Raw genomic sequence first — 16,712 nt, 5'->3', positions numbered from 1 at the left:
AGAGCAACGCAGTTGCCCTTTGAAGCAGTCGAGGACTTGGAGGCCCCATGTTGGAAGCCCCCCTCAGCCATGGAGTCAGCCCTGGCCACTCTGCAGGGCACATCTGCAAGCTCCTTAGAGGGAGGGGGAGACCGGAGATCCCAAGATAAGACCCTCGGTGATGACCAAAGGAGAAGCCCAAGCCCCCTTTTACAAACCTTAGAGGAGCAGCAGTGGCGTAGGAGGTTAAGAGCAGGTGCTTTCTAATCTGGGGGAACCGGGTTTGATTCCCAGCTCTGCCGCCTGAGCTGTGGAGGCTTATCTGGGGAATTCAGATTAACCTGTGACCTCCAACACATGCCAGCTGGGTGACCTTGGGCTAGTCACAGCTTCTTGGAGCTCTCCCAGCCACACCTACCTCACCTACGGGAGAGAAAGGGGGGATATAAATCCAAACTCCACCTCCTCCTCTTCCTCCTCCTCCTCCTCTCCTCCTCCTCCTCCTTCTCCTTCTCCTTCTTCTTCTTCTTGAGGGACTCCAATTTTTGTAGCGCCCCCCACCCCCACTTGGATTGTAGTCTGGTTTCTGCCCCGGGCCTGGCTTCCTCTGCTTTATTTTGGAAAAACGTTCTTCTCTAACTCTGTGTGTGTGTGTGTGTGTGTGTGTGTGTGTGTGTGTGTGAGAGAGAGAGAGAGAGAGAGAGAGAGAGAGAGAGAGAGAGAGAGAGAGAAGCAAGACAAGAGCGGGGCTGTGGATCTCCTCGGGGGAAAGAAACAATCTGGTTGTAGAACTAACCAGAAATCTAAAAACAGTATCAAAGAACAGCATGAGTATTACTAGGACACATTAAAATTCCACAGCAAGATCCTACTCAGAGCAAGCAACACACAATAGTGTAGACCACAGTCCATAATAATTTATCCAAGTGACTTTGTGAATGTATGGTCAAAGGCTTTCACAGCTGCAATCATTAGGGTGTTGTGGGTTTTCTAGGTTGTATGGCCGTGTTCCAGCAGCGTTTTTCCCCTGACATTTCGCCTGCATCTTATGCCAGCCACAGATGCAGGCGAAATGTCAGGAAAAAATGCTACTGGAACACAGCCATACAACCCAGATAATCCATAGCACCCTAGACTTTGTAAAACATTTTGTACAGTGCAACCCTATTGCCTTCATAGAAACAAGGCTGTAGTTCATTGTCCAAATTATCTCTTGTTGTTTCCAAATGTTCTGCAGGGCATTTTTTAATAAAGAGAAACTGGTCAACTGAGGGTCATCACGGAAGGACTGGGGGTGTGGTTTATGGTCCAGCTACCTACAAATTATCTTCTTTGAATCTTCATAATCCGACTTTTTTTTAAAACCCAATAGTTATATCCCATCTTTCTCCCCAAAGTGGGCCAACTTTTTTGTTAGGTTATTCAGAATCTGCAATCCTCTTAGAGTCTTTAAGGTGGAATGTCGGGCACTGAACTCTCCCTAGAACAGTGACGGCGAACCTTTTCGAGACCGAGGGCCCAAATTGCAACCCCAAACCCACTTATTTATTGCAAAGTGCCAACATGGCAATTTAACCCGAATGCTGAGGTTTTAGTTTAGAAGGTGTGCGTTGCTCGGGAGTAAGTTTGGTGGTAGTCGGTGGCTTTGCTTTGAAGCAACCTTTGCAACTCTTCCAATGGGTGAATCACGACCCTAGGAGGGTTTGCTCAGAAGCAAGCCCCATTGCCAGCAACCGAGCTTACTCCCAGGTAAAGGATTGCGCTTTAGTTCTTTGCATGAAAATCAGTGGGGTTTAACAGCGCTGAACAGGGTTACCTACACTGCTTCCCCAAACTAGGTCTTAGGTTTAGTGCTAATAATTGAGCCCAGGCCAGCCTAGATGTGTGTGTGTGGGGGGGACTCTGCGCGTGCCCACAGAGAAGGCTCTGAGTGCCACCTCTGGCAACCATGCCATAGGTTCGCCACCACTGCCCTAGAAGCTGAAAGGACCAAGCTGAGGCTGTTGTCTTTTGGTCCCGTCATGAGAAGACGGGAGTCACCGAGAAAGACAACCCTGCTAGGAAAGGTTGAAAAAGGATGAGATCGGTGGTCGCTCTGAAGGAAGCCGTCGCCCTCAGCCTGCAAGGCCTCAGCAAGGCTGTTGACCAGGGCACACTTGGGGGGAAGTAGTGTAGCGCCAAGGGGGCGGGAGGCGCGCGATGCACTGGGCGTGCCCCCCTGTGGGGACATGGCAAGGACGTTCTGGGGGCGTAGCTTGGGTGTTCTGGGGGTGTTCCAGGACAGGGGGTGGGGCGTGGCGGGCGTGAGCATGGCAGGGGGTGGGGCACACGTCCCCCTTGCTCTGCCCCATTGGGGGGACTCTGGTTCGTAGGGTTGTCATGAGTTGGAAGTGACTTGGTCCAACCTGAGAGACAGACAGACAGACAGACAGACAGACAGACAGACAGACACACACACACACACACACACACACACACACACACACAGAGGAACATTGAAGAAAGACATGAAATCAAAAGGGCCACTCGGTCACATTTGGCATCTGCTCCATGGAAGTTGGGAATCCACAGGACAGGCGTTTGTGGGGCCAGCGGGGGGGGGGGGGTGTTATGCTAAACAGGGAGCAGAACGCTCCCACCCTCCTTCGTGCAACTGAACTGGGCAGCAGCCGAGGGGGTTTGGGCAGTGGCGGGAATAAAAAAATTTAGTAACAGGTTTATTTATTTTTATTTTATTTTATTAAACTTATAGGCCGCCTTATCCCCGAAGGGTGGTGGGATTCAAACAGTGGCGTAGCGCCAATGGGGCTGGGTGGGGCATTCCGGGGGCGTGGCCGGGCATTCCGGGGGCGGGGCATGAATAATTTCTCTGTTACTGTAAAAAACTCTTACTGTAAAAAAAAGTTCCTAATTTCCTGCTGGTCTCTTTCTGTCCATAATTTAAACGCATTCTAGCAAGTCCTATTGTCTACTGCCAACAGAAACAACGACTTCTCCTCTAACTGACTGCCTGTCAAATACTTTCAAATACTTGATTTCGTTTCTAGAAATCAAAAGAAGGAGACTTTCCTTAAACAAGGAACTTGACCATATTTCTAAAACGTGTTTTTAAAACAGCCCAACAGGGAGAATTATCCCGTTTTCTTCCTTCGCTAACCAGCCACACAGGAAACAACAGAACTTCATAATTTTTGGACCTAATGGAATTTCTAACGGAAAAGCGGACCCAATTAGTAACCCCCTCTCGGCACACACAAATAATTAGTAGCCCCTTCTCGGGAACTGGCGAGAACCTGCTGGATCCCACCTCTGGGTTTGGGGCGCATCAGTGCTCTGTCGCAGGCTGGACGGGCTCTTCTTGGAAGATGCATGTTTTATAATGTGCGCCTTCCTCATGCTCAGACCTCTGGCGCCATCTGCTGGGCTGTAGGAGGGAAACAGTCTGCTGCCTGAAAGGCTCTGGCAGGAAGGTAAAAAATTCCCACGCTGCATTGTCTTCATTTCATTGCAGTAGTTTACAAACCTCTATAACTGATACAGCTTACATATCTAAGCAGGCGGCCTTTGTAATTATTTGCCACTTTCCTCACCATTTTTCCAATCTGGTCAAAAAAGCCCTTCTATTTGTTAAAGATCCTCCAAACTGCCTTGTTCTCTCGGTATCAGCCCTCAAGGATTCTTTATATCAGTTATTCAGTTTGCACAGCCCCTGCCTCTTCATTCATTCATTCATTCATTCATTCATTCATTCATTCATTCATTCATTCATTCATTCATTCATTCATTCATTCATTCATTCATTCATTCATTCATTCATTCATTCAGGGCTCAGGGCGGTGAACAACAAGCATAAATAGAGCACAATAAAATCAAGACTAAAATGAGTTAAATATTAATTAATTTGGCTCTATATAAAATGAACCCCACCCCATTAAAACACAGCACACTAAATCAGCATAACAGATGGCGCCTACAATCAAATCACCGCCCAGAGCCCCTAGGGGATGGGGCGGTCTAAAAATCTGAAAAATAAAATAAAATAAACAAACAAACAAACAAATAAATAAATAAATAAATAAATAAATATTATTCAGTTTGCACAGCCCGTGCCTCTTCATTTATTAAAACCTAACCATGTATCTAATTTTGTAATTTTAAATTTACCAACGCATTTAACTCATGTGCCTGCCAACATAGGGGACACTCCTGCCATTGGTTGAAGCTGGTTCCAGTTCAAGCTTAACGCTCACAGTCTCAAAAGTGTACCCACTGAAGGCCACGTATCAAAGGCCCTGCTAACACAGTAATCAAACCTATTGCTTGGACAGAGTTTAATATGTAATTAAAATCACTTCTGATTATTTGGCGGCAGGGCCAGCTCTGTCTTCTAACCCGAGACTTCGTATGTTCTTTAACTCTAAGCAAGATGTATTTTAAAACTGCCAGCACAAAATATAGTCACATATTTACGCTACAGTATAGTTTGCTGTGATGTGAATTGGAACGAAGGCATACGCCTAAGGCAGGAGTCTCAAACATATGGCCTGGGGACTAGATCCGGCCCTTTGAGAGGTCTTATCAGGGCTATTGAGTATGTTTTGACTTCTGAGCCAGCATAGGAACAATGACACTGCAAAATGGTGTGTGTGTGTGTGTGTGTGTGTGTGTGTGTGTGTGTGTGTGTGTGTGTGTGTGTGTGTGTGTGTGTGTGTGTGTGTGTGTGTCTGGAGTTAGAAGGTGGGGGAAGAGAGGAATGGAGGTCTACCAAGTTGGTCAGCAACATCCCATGTTTGCTTTGGGCTTTTGCACTTTGCATCCACTGAGATCTTTCTTCTAAAAACCATTCCTAGAAAAAAGGCAGCAAACAAAGTCAGAGAGTCTTTTTGTTTGTTCTGTTTTGCCTCGTCTGCACTCCTAGTGGCTGCAGTGGAGAACTGCACTAAAAGTAAAATAAACGGAAGTGCGTGTGTTGAATGCTCGGTAGTTCCAGCTTCCCTGGGCCGCAAGGTGACTGCGCCCTGGGAATTTTGTACCCCCCTCCCTCAGAAGTGTCCTGCAGCCCTGAGCAAAAATAAGGGGCATGTTAAAGATTTAATTATTCAGATTAGTCTTTGAGATTCAAAGAGAGCAATGTGTCATGATTTTAAAAAGGTTTGTCTGAGATTCTTTTTCTTTATCCACTCCATCAAAGGGTGAAACCACGGACTTCCACAGAAGGTCTGGCCAGGGTTAGTCCTAGTCCAGCCCCCTTCCCTTGGTCTCTTGATGACATCTGGCAGGTGCAGCTATGTGACAGAACACCACACCTGTAAATCTGGGACCAGAGATCTGTCCTGTGTTGTCCTGCCTCATCCCATTTCATTGGCTATCCTGTGCCAGGGATAGGGAACACCTGTGGACAGGTGGCAACCATACATACCTAGTTTAGCCCCCACAAGGCAATTTTTGCCCAGAGAGGAAGGGAAATAACATTGGTAAAGCATCCAAGACTAGTTCTGCTCTGCCTGCCTGCACAATACATCCCTGCACTTTCTGGTGGACTATTGTTGTAATCCCAAACTTCTTATTTTGTGTATTGTCGAAGGCTTTCACGGCCAGAATCACTGGGGTGCTGTGTGGTTTCCGGGCTGTCTGGCCGTGTTCTAGCAGCATTCTCTCCTGACGTTTTGCCTGCATCTGTGGCTGGCATCTTCAGAGGATCTGATAGTAGGAATGGAAAGCAAGTGGAGTATATATACTGTGAGGTCAAAAGGTGAAGCCCTCTGAATATGCAACTTATCCCTGAAATCAGGCTCCATCCCTGAAGACTGGAAGATGGCCAATGTCACACCAATCTTTAAGAAAGGGTCTAGGGGGGACCCGGGAAATTACAGGCCAGTCAGTTTGACATCTGTTCCTGGTAAATTAGTAGAATCTATCATTAAAGATAAAATTATTAAACATGTAGAAAAGCAAGACCTGCTGAGGAAGAGTGTAGAATGGCTTTTGTAGAACAAGTCCTGTCTTACAAACTTCTTACTAGAGTTCTTTGAGGGTGTAAACAGACATGTGGATAAGGGGAACCAGTGGACATTGTCTGCTTAGATTTCAAAAGGCTTTTGACAAAGTTCCTCACCAGAGACTGTTGAGAAAACTCAGCAATGAAGGAATAAGAGGGGAAGTCCTCCTATGGATTAAAAACTGGTTGAGGAACAGGAAACAAAGAGTGGGTGAATAAATGGGAAGATCTCACTAAGGAGAGAGGTAGGGAGTGGTGGTCCCCAAGGATCCGTTTTAGGACCAGTGCTCTTTAACTTATTCATAAATGACCTGGAAGTAGGGGTGGGTAGTGTGGTGGCCCAAATGTTTGCAGATACAGTACCAAATTATGGCAGGGTGGTAAGAACCACAAAGGGATTGGCGAAGAGCTCCAGCTGACCTTTGATAAATTAGGGTGAGTGGGGCTAAGAAATGGCTTAAATGCAGTTCAATGTAGCTAAAATGCAGAGTGATGCGTGGGGGCAAAAAATCCAAACTTCACATACCTGCCTTCGCTACAGGGGTCAGTGCTATCAGTCTGAGACCAGGAAAGGGATTTGAATGTCTTGGTTGATGATTCCATGGGAATGTCAGCTCCAATACGTATGGCAGCTGATGAAAAAAGGCAAACTCTATGCTGGGGATAATTAGGAAAGAGGCCATTGAGAATAAAACTGCAAAGATTGTCATGCCCTTTATATAAAGCCATTGCGGATGCGACCGCGACTTGGAGTGCAGCAATGTTTAAGTTCACCGAAGTCATACATCTCAAAAAAAAAAAGGATAGCATCGAGAAGAAGATAGAAAAAAGTGCAGAAGACGCTTGAGGATGATTTGAGGATTGGAGCACCTTCCTTTATGAGGAGAAGGCTGCAGCGCTTGGGACTCTTTGGTTTTGGAGAGGAGACGTCCTGAGGGATGGATATGATTGGAGATCTATAAAAATTATGGCATGGGGTAGAAAATATTGACAGAGAGAAATTTTCTCTCTTTCTCTAACAATACTAGAACCAGGGGCATTGTTGAAAATGCTGGGGAAGAATTAGGATTCAATAAAGGCTGAAAACACTTCTTCACTTGCTAAACGGTAGATTGGTGTTTGGAATATGCTGCCGCAGGAGGTGGTGATATTACTAACCTGGATAGCTTTAAAAGGGCTTGGACAGATTTATGGAGGAGAAGTCAATCTTATGGCTACCAATCTTGATCCTCCTTGATCCTCAGATTGCTAATGCCTTAGCAGACCAGGTGCTCAGGAGCAGCAGCAGCAGAAGGCCATTGCTTTCACATCCTGCATGTGAGCTCCCAAAGGCACCTGGTGGGCCACTGCGAGTAGCAGAATGCTGGACTAGATGGACTCTGGTCTGATCCAGCAGGCTAGTTCTTATGTTCTTATGTTCTTATGAATAGAGTAGCCTGGTATGTGAGTCACAAAGAAGTCTGTAGCCTGGGAGTAACAATGAAGATAGCAAGGTCAATAGGTGAATGCATCTGAATAGAAGTATCCTGGCCTTTGTTTCCTTGGTTGCTATTGTCTATAGTTGTCCTGTGTTTGTGTGGAGCTGATTAGTCACTGTCGTGATTCTAGAGTTTTTCAACACTGGCCGCCAAATTCTGTTCATTTTCATGGTTTCTTCCTTCCTGTTGAAGTTGTCCATTCTTATTTTGTATCAACCCAGATGACCCTTTCCTCTTTCCTCTTGTTCTGCCTTTCTGCAGATGACTTCGTCCACAAAAATTTATTACAGCCAGACGACGCAGACCGACAGCCGCCCCCTGATTGGTGCTGCCCTGCGCAAGAGGCGGGTGATGACGAAGGATGGGCGGAGCAATGTGAAGATGGAGCACATCGCTGACAAACGGTTCCTCTACCTGAAGGACCTGTGGACCACCTTCATCGACATGCAGTGGCGCTACAAGCTGATCCTCTTCTCAGCTTCCTTCGCGGGGACCTGGTTCATCTTCGGCGTCATCTGGTATCTTGTGGCGGCGCTGCACGGAGACTTGCTGGAGTTTGACCCTCCCGCCAACCACACCCCGTGCGTCATGCAAGTCCACACGCTCACCGGGGCCTTCCTCTTCTCCCTAGAGTCCCAGACCACCATTGGCTACGGCTTCCGCTACATCAGCGAGGAGTGCCCCCTGGCCATCGTCCTGCTCATTAGCCAGCTGGTCCTCACCACCATCATGGAGATCTTCATCACAGGCACTTTCTTGGCCAAGATTGCCCGGCCGAAGAAGAGGGCGGAAACCATCAAGTTTAGCCAGAACGCCGTGGTGGCGCAGCACAACGGCAAGACGTGCTTAATGATCCGGGTGGCCAACATGCGCAAAAGTCTGCTCATCGGTTGCCAGGTGACGGGCAAGCTCCTCCAGACCCACCTCACCAAGGAAGGTGAGAACGTCCAACTCAACCAGGTCAACGTGGACTTCCAGGTGGACACCTCTTCCGACAGCCCCTTCCTCATCCTGCCCCTCACCTTCTACCACATCGTGGATGAAAACAGCCCCTTCCGGGACATGTCCCTGCGCACCGGGGAAGGAGACTTTGAGCTGGTGGTCATTCTCAGTGGGACCGTGGAGTCCACCAGCGCCACCTGCCAGGTGCGGACCTCCTACCTCCCCGAGGAGATCCTCTGGGGCTACGAATTCACCCCCGTCATTTCCCTCTCCGCCAGCGGGAAGTACGTCGCGGATTTCAGTCTGTTTGAGCAGGTGATCAAAGTGGCTCCACCTTGCTGCCTCCATGACACCGTCCGATACGGAGACCCTGAGAAACTGAAGCTGGAGGAATCCTTTCGGGAGAAGGCCGAGAGGGAGAGCGGCCCGTTAAGCGTTCGGATCAGTAACGTTTGACGGCTCCGAGGACTTGCCGGGGCAACGCCTCACGCGGACTCCTTGTAACCTTTCCAGTTGCTTCTGGATTCGTGCCTTCCTTCCTTTAGGCCCCTCCCCGGGGGCTTTTCTTCCAACCCAGAACTCTCTCAGTGGGAACGGAGGGATCTTTTCTTCCCTTAGAATAGGGGTGGCCAACCTGTGGAGCTCCAGATGTTCATGGGCTACAATTCCCATCAGCCCCTGCCAGCATGATTGCAAATGCCTTAGCAGACCAGGTGCTCAGGAGCAGCAGCAGCAGAAGGCCATTGCTTTCACCTCCTGCATGTGAGCTCCCAAAGGCACCTGGTGGGCCACTGCGAGTAGCAGAGTGCTGGACTAGATGGACTCTGGTCTGATCCAGCAGGCTCGTTCTTATGTTCTTAAATGCCTTAGCAGACCAGGTGCTCGGGAGCAGCAGCAGCAGCAGAAGGCCATTGCTTTCACCTCCTGCAGGTGAGCTCCCAAAGGCACCTGGTGGGCCACTGCGAGTAGCAGAGTGCTGGACTAGATGGACTCTGGTCTGATCCAGCAGGCTCTTTCTTATGTTCTTAAATGCCTTAGCAGACCAGGTGCTCGGGAGCAGCAGCAGCAGCAGCAGAAGGCCATTGCTTTCACCTCCTGCAGGTGAGCTCCCAAAGGCACCTGGTGGGCCACTGCGAGTAGCAGAGTGCTGGACTAGATGGACTCTGGTCTGATCCAGCAGGCTCCTTCTTATGTTCTTATGTTCTTATGTTCATGGCCAATTGGCTGATGGGAATTGTAGTCCATGAACATCTGGAGCACCTCAGGTTGGCCACTCCTGCCTTAGAACAGTAATTTCCCTCCTAATGACAGAGTCAGCCGGTCTTCTTCCGCGGCAGCATAAAATTCTTTCACTGTCCATAGGAAGCTTTGTTTCGTCATATTCGTGCTTAAACGTGTCCAGTGGGGGAGCTACAGTCCGTGGGTCACCCTCGCCCGGTCCCCAGGGTGCAGCTGAATACAAACGAGCGGGACCGCGTCTTTCTGGGGTGCAAAGAATTCTTCTGCCGGATGCTATATTCTATAGACGTCTCTCTTTCGCTTGGAAAACTCTTGCTGTAAAGGACAGAGCTCCGTCCCAGTCTGGTCTGTAAAATGCAGGTGGGCACAGAATCCACTGGGATGCAGCTGTGCCCCCCCCCCCCAAGCCCCAGGGACCGGGAGCCTCCAAAAGAGCATCACGGGGGCATTTGGCACACTTCACGTTCTACAGCTCTTCCCTCCACAAGAGGCGCTTATATCAGGGGAAGACATTTCTCCGTGTCTTCCATCAATAGCCACTTCTTTCTTTGCACAACTTGGTTCTTAATTAACCCAGGAGTGGGCTGTGCAGATAGACACCGCTGAACCTTGAGGTTTGACCCATCCACTTAGGGCAGACCTGGGCATTATACGGCCCCCGGGCCACGTCCGGCCCGCCGGATGACCCTGACTGACCCCCTGCCGTGCTGGGGAGCGAGGCATCTTTGAAAGCCCCGCAGAAGCCGGTTGCCTTGGCTGCCGGCTTCTGCAGGGCTTTCAAAAGTGCCTCGCCCTCCTGCCTTTGGCCCAGCCCTCCACAATATTTTCTGTTTCTTATGCAGCCCCATGGAAAAAATAATTGCCCACCCCTGACTTAGCGGGTTCTCTGTAAAACACATCCCTCCTTCTGAGCTTCTCGGTTCACTGTGGAAAAATCGAGACGGGGTGTTTTTGGAAGGAGTTTTGCCGGAATTGCGGCGTCACCTGGGGCCTAGGATGCAGTCTGCTTCTCAAGTTCTGGGTAGCGAGACCACCCGCCCACTCCTGGCTCACGGGCGAAGACTCAGGCTGTCTGCGACAGACACACTCCTCAGCTCCGCCAGTGTTTTGGAAACAAAAGGGCTTCTTCCCTTTCAGAAATGAGAGGAGTATTTCCCACAAGCGTTTCCCAGAGAGAGAGAGCAGCTTTGCCAGCCAAACCCTGCAATGGATCCAGGTGGTGCTTCCCACGGGCCTGGCTGTCTCAGGTGACGGCGGGCAACCCTCCGGCCGCAGCATCACCAGAGAACTGCTGTACCTGTTGCCAGTACTGTAAAACACCAACATCGAAAATGCTGAATTTAAAAGTGGGGCAAATGGGAATGTGGCCCCCTCGAAGGGATGTATTTTTAAAGCTAGTGACACCAAAATTTCAGGGTATCATCTGTTAACTATTCTTATGATGCCAACCAAGTTTGGTGAAGTTATGTTCAGGGGGACCAAAGTTATGGTCCCTCAAATGGGTAGCCCCCATCTCCTGTTAGCTCCCATTGAAAACAATGGAGATGGGGCACCCCCTTTGGGGGTCCATAACTTTGGCCCCCCTGAACCAAACATCACCAAATTTGGGTGGTGTCATCAGGACAGTCTCTGGATGGTACCCTGAAATTTTGGTGCTGCTAGCCTTAAAAATGCCCCCCCTGCAGGCCGAAAAGTGAAAAAAACACTTTAAAAATTTAAAAACACACAAACGACCCTGAAATGTTGGCGCCCCCCCCCCCACGTGACCAAATGGGGGGCACCCGGGGACATAGGGTACCCCCTGTCCCTAGGCAGGAATGCCACTGCCCCTTCCCCTTTCGTGTGGGGGGGTCGGCCCCCACGCTTCCTCCTGGCTCTTCACTCCCATCTCTTGGAGCACGGTGAAGATTTCAGGTGTGGCAGAAAGTGGGACGGCAGCATCGTCTGTGGCTGACAGGAAGTGAGAAAAGTCAGCGTGGGCCACTGTGAAGGCGGAGAGGCAGGGGGCCACGAAGAACGGACATCTTTGCATCTTGGTAAAACGTGTGCACTCTGGGTTTGATTTGGAAAAAAGTGCAGCCCAAATCTCTGAGAATAATGCATTGTCGAAGGCTTTCACAGCTGGAATCGCTGGGGTGTTGTGGGTTTTCTGGGTTGTATGGCCGTGTTCCATTAGCATTCTCTCCTGACATTTCGCCTGCATCTGCACGCAGGGGCTTAATGAGGCAAACTGGAGCCCTGGGCAAAACCTGAGTTGGATGCCACCCCCCCCCATGGGCGGCCACCCCACCACGACCAAAAATTTTTTTTTGCACCAGGTCATTGGTGCCTGCAGGGGGTGCATTTTTAGACATATTGCCACCAAAATTTCAGCGTATCATCAGGAGACTGTCCTTATGATACCCCCCAAGTTTGGTACAGTTTGGTTCAGGGGGGACAAAGTTATGGACCCTCAAAGGGGTAGCCCCCATCTCCTATTAGCTCCCATTGGAAACAATGAGGGATGGGGGCACCCCCTTTGGGAGTCCATAACTTTGGACTCCCTGAACCAAACTGCACCAAACTTGGGGGGTAGCATAAGGACAGTCTCCTGATGATACGCTGAAATTTTAGTGCCGCTAGCCTAAAAACTGCGCCCCCTGCAGGCCAAAAACAGAAAACCACTAAAAATATCCAAAAACGAACCCTGCATTTTTGGTGCCCCCCGCAAGGTGATGCCCTGCGCAGCTGCCCACCTTGCCCAATGGGCGTTACGCCCCTGTCTGCATGTCAGGAGAAAATGCTACTGGAACATGGCCATACAACCCGGAAAACCCACAACGCCCTATCTGAGATAACACAGGAGAAACTGCCATCCAAAGTATGACAAGGAGAGAGAACTTAGAGACGGGGTCAGTCACAAGACACCAGCCACTGAATACTCTGGGCCCCCCAGCCGTGGGTCTCAGAGCTGCCAGGGGCCGGGTGAGCATCCCGTGCTTTCTGAGTCCCTCGATGCGCATGTGGGACACGCAGAGCTGTGTGGCTGGCCGTGCGTCATGACGAGAAACTGTCACTTTGAGTTGTCGGAGCCTCCCTGCTCCAGGGAAGGGGTGTGATTTTGGGGGGGAAAAGGAGGCCACATTTATCTCTTGGGAGTCCTTCCTTCCATCCAGACCAGTGCCATTGGGAGGTGGCGTGGCAGATGTGTGTGTGTGTGTGTGTGTGTGTCCGCAGTTGTGCCAAGATGGCCTTAGACAACTGTACTGCTCATGGCTGAATAGGCAGCACAGGGTGGGCGAGGGGGGGTCACCGAGGTGTTGGCGGGTGGGGGAGGCCCATTGGCTCTATTGAGGAGTCAAGTTTTTGTAGACCCAAGACGGTTCCTTGCAGGAACAGAGTCTGGAACGATGTCACGTCGAACAGGGAAGAGGGAGAGAGTTTGCTTCCTCTCCATAGGAAAAAATGTCTATTAAAATATATAAATCTATTTATATAAATGATAAATATAAATATAAATATATATATATCTTTATTTGTAAAGCAGAACTAAGGACCAAGGGAATTACTTTGCACTTTCCTCTTTGTCAGCAAAAAATGGGGTCGTGTCTTGAAAACCCTTCGGGGGTTGGACTGTATATAAGACTGATAAATAAATAAATAAAAAACACCCGTTGGAGCCAAAGGGCAGGTTGATCAGCAGCCATTGGGAGGGAGCTAAGAGGGTCAGCCCGGCTCACGGCCGAGGTGTCCAGCGGAGGACCACGACGTTAGAGCAAGACCAATATAGCTGTGTACCTATTGCTCGTAGCACACCTGCGCGGGTTTCTTGTGAATTGCCATGACAGTCTGCCACAATATAAAAGGCCCGTCTGCCAGAATTTTAGGGAACTATCTTGTAGTGCTGGGCTTGGCAGACCCGAGTTCAAATTCTGCATTAACACACAAGCCTTGGTTAAAGGTCAGGTTTTCTCACAGGGGATGTTAGCCGCAAAGGATGGCAGAGATGGGTGGACCTGCAATAGAAAATAAAAGTCGGCCCCGCAATACCTAGAGGTGGCTGTTTGCATTGTCCAGAGAATTCCTGCTTTCAAGAAAATTGGTTTGTTTTGACAGTGCCTTTAGCATAAGCGCCCCAGGTCACTCCCAAAAGGGGATGGTAGCCCTGACCAGTTGGCTACCCAGTTAACCAAGGTGCTCCCCCCATTGATGGCTCCCAGCCCGACTGTGGTGCTCGAGGGCCCTGGTTTTACATCAAGCCCCTGCAGACGAGCCACCTGGGCCACGAAGGGTTTGATGGTGAAATCCAGCTGCACAGTCTTTGAACAATAAATGTGTATTTTTGTGCCTGTAATGACGTACTGTACTTCAGAGAAATGAAGATTTGTATCCACTGGAAATGTCTTTGCACTAAAGTCCCGTGTTGTTTGGAAAGGGGGGCAGGGAGCCTGTCTATTTCCTTCTGCTTAGAACAAGGTCACTAAATAAAATCAATTTCAGATTTTAAAACGCCTTTAAAGCGTTTGCTTTCCTTGATGCGAGGGTAACACAAAGGAGCCGTGTTAGTAGCTTCATTACAGCAGCCGAGTTCTCTTGCAGGGATGTGAGACGGATCCTCAATATCCACAGGTGGGGGCTAGTGGTGGGATCCAAAAATTTTAGTAGCAAGTGCCCATGGTGGTGGGATTCAAACTGTGGCGTAGCGCCAATGGGGCTGGGCGGGACACGACGGGGGCGTGGCCGGGCAATCCTGGGCGGGGCTGTGGCAAGGACGCAGCCGCTGTGCCAGTCCTTGGGCGGGAAATGAATGCACGCAGGCGCAGGCTGCCATGCATGCCGGTGCACCTCCTGCTAGACTGCTTCAAGTTCTGCGCGCTACTGCTGAGAGGAGGGGCGCAACTAAGGCAAAAATCACTTGGCAAAATCACCAATTAGTAACCCCCTCTCGGCACACACAAATAATTAGTCACCTACTCTCAGGAGCCTGTGAGAACCTGCTGTATCCCACCTCTGGATGGGGGTGGTTGGCGGCAGTGGCGTAGCGACAACGGGGACATCCGGGGACAAACGCCCCCTGCGCGGTCCCGATTGAGTCACGTGGTGGGGCAGAAAATCGCCTGCCACGCTTCTGGCCTGGCTGGGCCCGGACGCAACGTGCGCATGCCATCGGGTGGGAGTGGGAAGTGTGGGGCGAGGGGGGTGGCGTGGGGGGTGCGCACACACAAGGCTCTCCCTTCGTTCTCAGATCCTGCTTGAGTGCTGAGGCTCTGGGGGAGGGAAGCACAACACCAACTGCCCTTTGGGGCCCTTTCAGATTCTAGGACAGTTGGGCCAAGACTACAGCGCCACCCCTGCCTCCCCCCCGCTCAGACTTGGGAACGGTCCTTACTTTGAATAGAGTAAGTGTGCCCCCCAACAGCATTCACCAAATACAGACCGAAAAATCACGTGACACGCGTGTGCCGCACAGTGGCTTATTTATATTACAATATCTTTTCAGTGTCTAAACATACATAAAATGCAACTGCAAATCCCATTGGAGATATTTGTAATGAGAGTATAGATTTAGTCATAGCAATTGCATTTTATGTATGTTTATTCACTGAAAAGATATTGCAATATACATAAGCCACTGTGCGGCACACGCGTGTCACGTGATTTTTCGGTCTGTATTTGGCGAACGGTCCTTACGTCCCAGGGAGGGCCCCAGTTTCCGCACTGCTTGGAGAAATGAGGACACCGGAAGAGCCCCGCTGGGTCCGACCAGTCAGGGTCCATCTCGTCCAGCTCCGTGGGCCACCCAGTGGCCCCCCAACTCTTCCCAGGGCACAGAAGCCGAGGCCTTGCGCCACAGGTGTCAAACTCGCGGCCCTCCAGATGTTCATGAACTACATTTCCCATCAGCCCTTGCCAGTATAGCCAATGCTCATGTTGGGAGGGACTGATGGGAATTGGAGTTCATGAACATCTGGAGGGCTGCGAGTTTGACACCCCTGCCTTGAGGTTGCCTCTTGGCACAGGGAGTCAGAGGCTGACTGCTTCTGAGCAGGGGGGTCCTCTTGAATTACCATGGCTAGTGGGCATTGACGGACGTCTTCTCCACAAATCTATCTGATTCCCCTTTAAAGACTTCTATCATGGTCCTACCAATGGGGAGACACCAGCCTGTGGAGTTCAGCGGAGCTTCTGTCCAAGGTGCCCTCAATAGAAGAAGAAGAAGAGTTTGGATTTATATCCCCCCTTTCTCCCCTGTAAGGAGACTCAAAGGGGCTCACAATCTCCTTTCCCTTCCCCCTTCACAACAAACACCCTGTGAGGTGGGTGGGGCTGACAGGGCTCCGAAGAACTGTGACTAGCCTAAGGTCACCCAGCTGGCGTGTGTTGGAGTGCACAAGCTAATCTGGTTTCCCAGGTAAGCCTCCACAGCTCAAGTGGCAGAGCAGGGAATCAAACCCGGTTCTCCAGATTAGAGTGCACCTGCTCTTGATCGCTACAATAGCCAGCCTGGGCAGCTCCTTCCCCGAGCCCATGGAACTGATTCAAATGTGTCTGCCATGCCCCCCCGGCCTTTACTCACCCTCATTCTTGGGCCTAGATAATTGGGGGGCAGGGAGGAGAGAGGGTCTTGGATGTGGGAAGGGGGGCATCTCTATTCCAAGCCATGAATTCATGGTGAGAGTGAAGGCGGCCACCCAACTTTGCCAGAGGTGTTGATTTCTGACTGTGGTGAACCAACCTACATTAATACCAGGCAGTGAGATCTCGGGAGACCGTTGGGACCGGCCGCCATTCTGGCCTCCAGCGGGGCTGCCTGCTTCAAAGTCCAAGAGGCACAAACCCACCCAGCTTTCTCTGGCTGCTGCATTTTATTTTATTTTGTAAAACTTGCTTTCCTCCTCTTCCCAGCCGGACGGCTGGGCTCAGAGAAGCAGACGCACAGGGTGAACATACAAAGACAAAATAATGATAATGAGTGCAGCAGTGAATAAACTATCTCAAACTCCAATTACATCTGTTGCACCCTGGCTGTTTTTTACAAACAAAGATTTATACATATATTCTTCTATTTGTGTTATTTCTTATATATACGTGTACAT

The 16,712-nt window shown here is 50.1% G+C and overlaps 1 protein-coding gene across 1 annotated transcript; it reads left to right on the top strand.

The window, feature by feature from the left end:
• Positions 1-7,716: 7,716 nt before the first annotated feature.
• KCNJ10 (potassium inwardly rectifying channel subfamily J member 10) lies at positions 7,717-9,064 on the top strand. Its single transcript, XM_048509203.1, has one exon. It carries the CDS (start codon positions 7,717-7,719, stop codon positions 8,851-8,853), a length of 1,137 nt encoding a protein of 378 aa, XP_048365160.1. The 3' UTR covers positions 8,854-9,064.
• Positions 9,065-16,712: the final 7,648 nt, after the last annotated feature.

The sequence above is a fragment of the Sphaerodactylus townsendi genome, linkage group LG01, assembly GCF_021028975.2.
Source record: "Sphaerodactylus townsendi isolate TG3544 linkage group LG01, MPM_Stown_v2.3, whole genome shotgun sequence".
NCBI classification, from domain to species: domain Eukaryota; kingdom Metazoa; phylum Chordata; class Lepidosauria; order Squamata; family Sphaerodactylidae; genus Sphaerodactylus; species Sphaerodactylus townsendi.
This window is presented reverse-complemented; position numbering and strand designations above follow the sequence as displayed.

Excerpts from the sequence above, each read along its gene's own strand:
- KCNJ10 (XM_048509203.1), top strand. The coding sequence starts at position 7,717 with ATGACTTCGTCCACAAAAATTTATTACAGCCAGACGACGCAGACCGAC.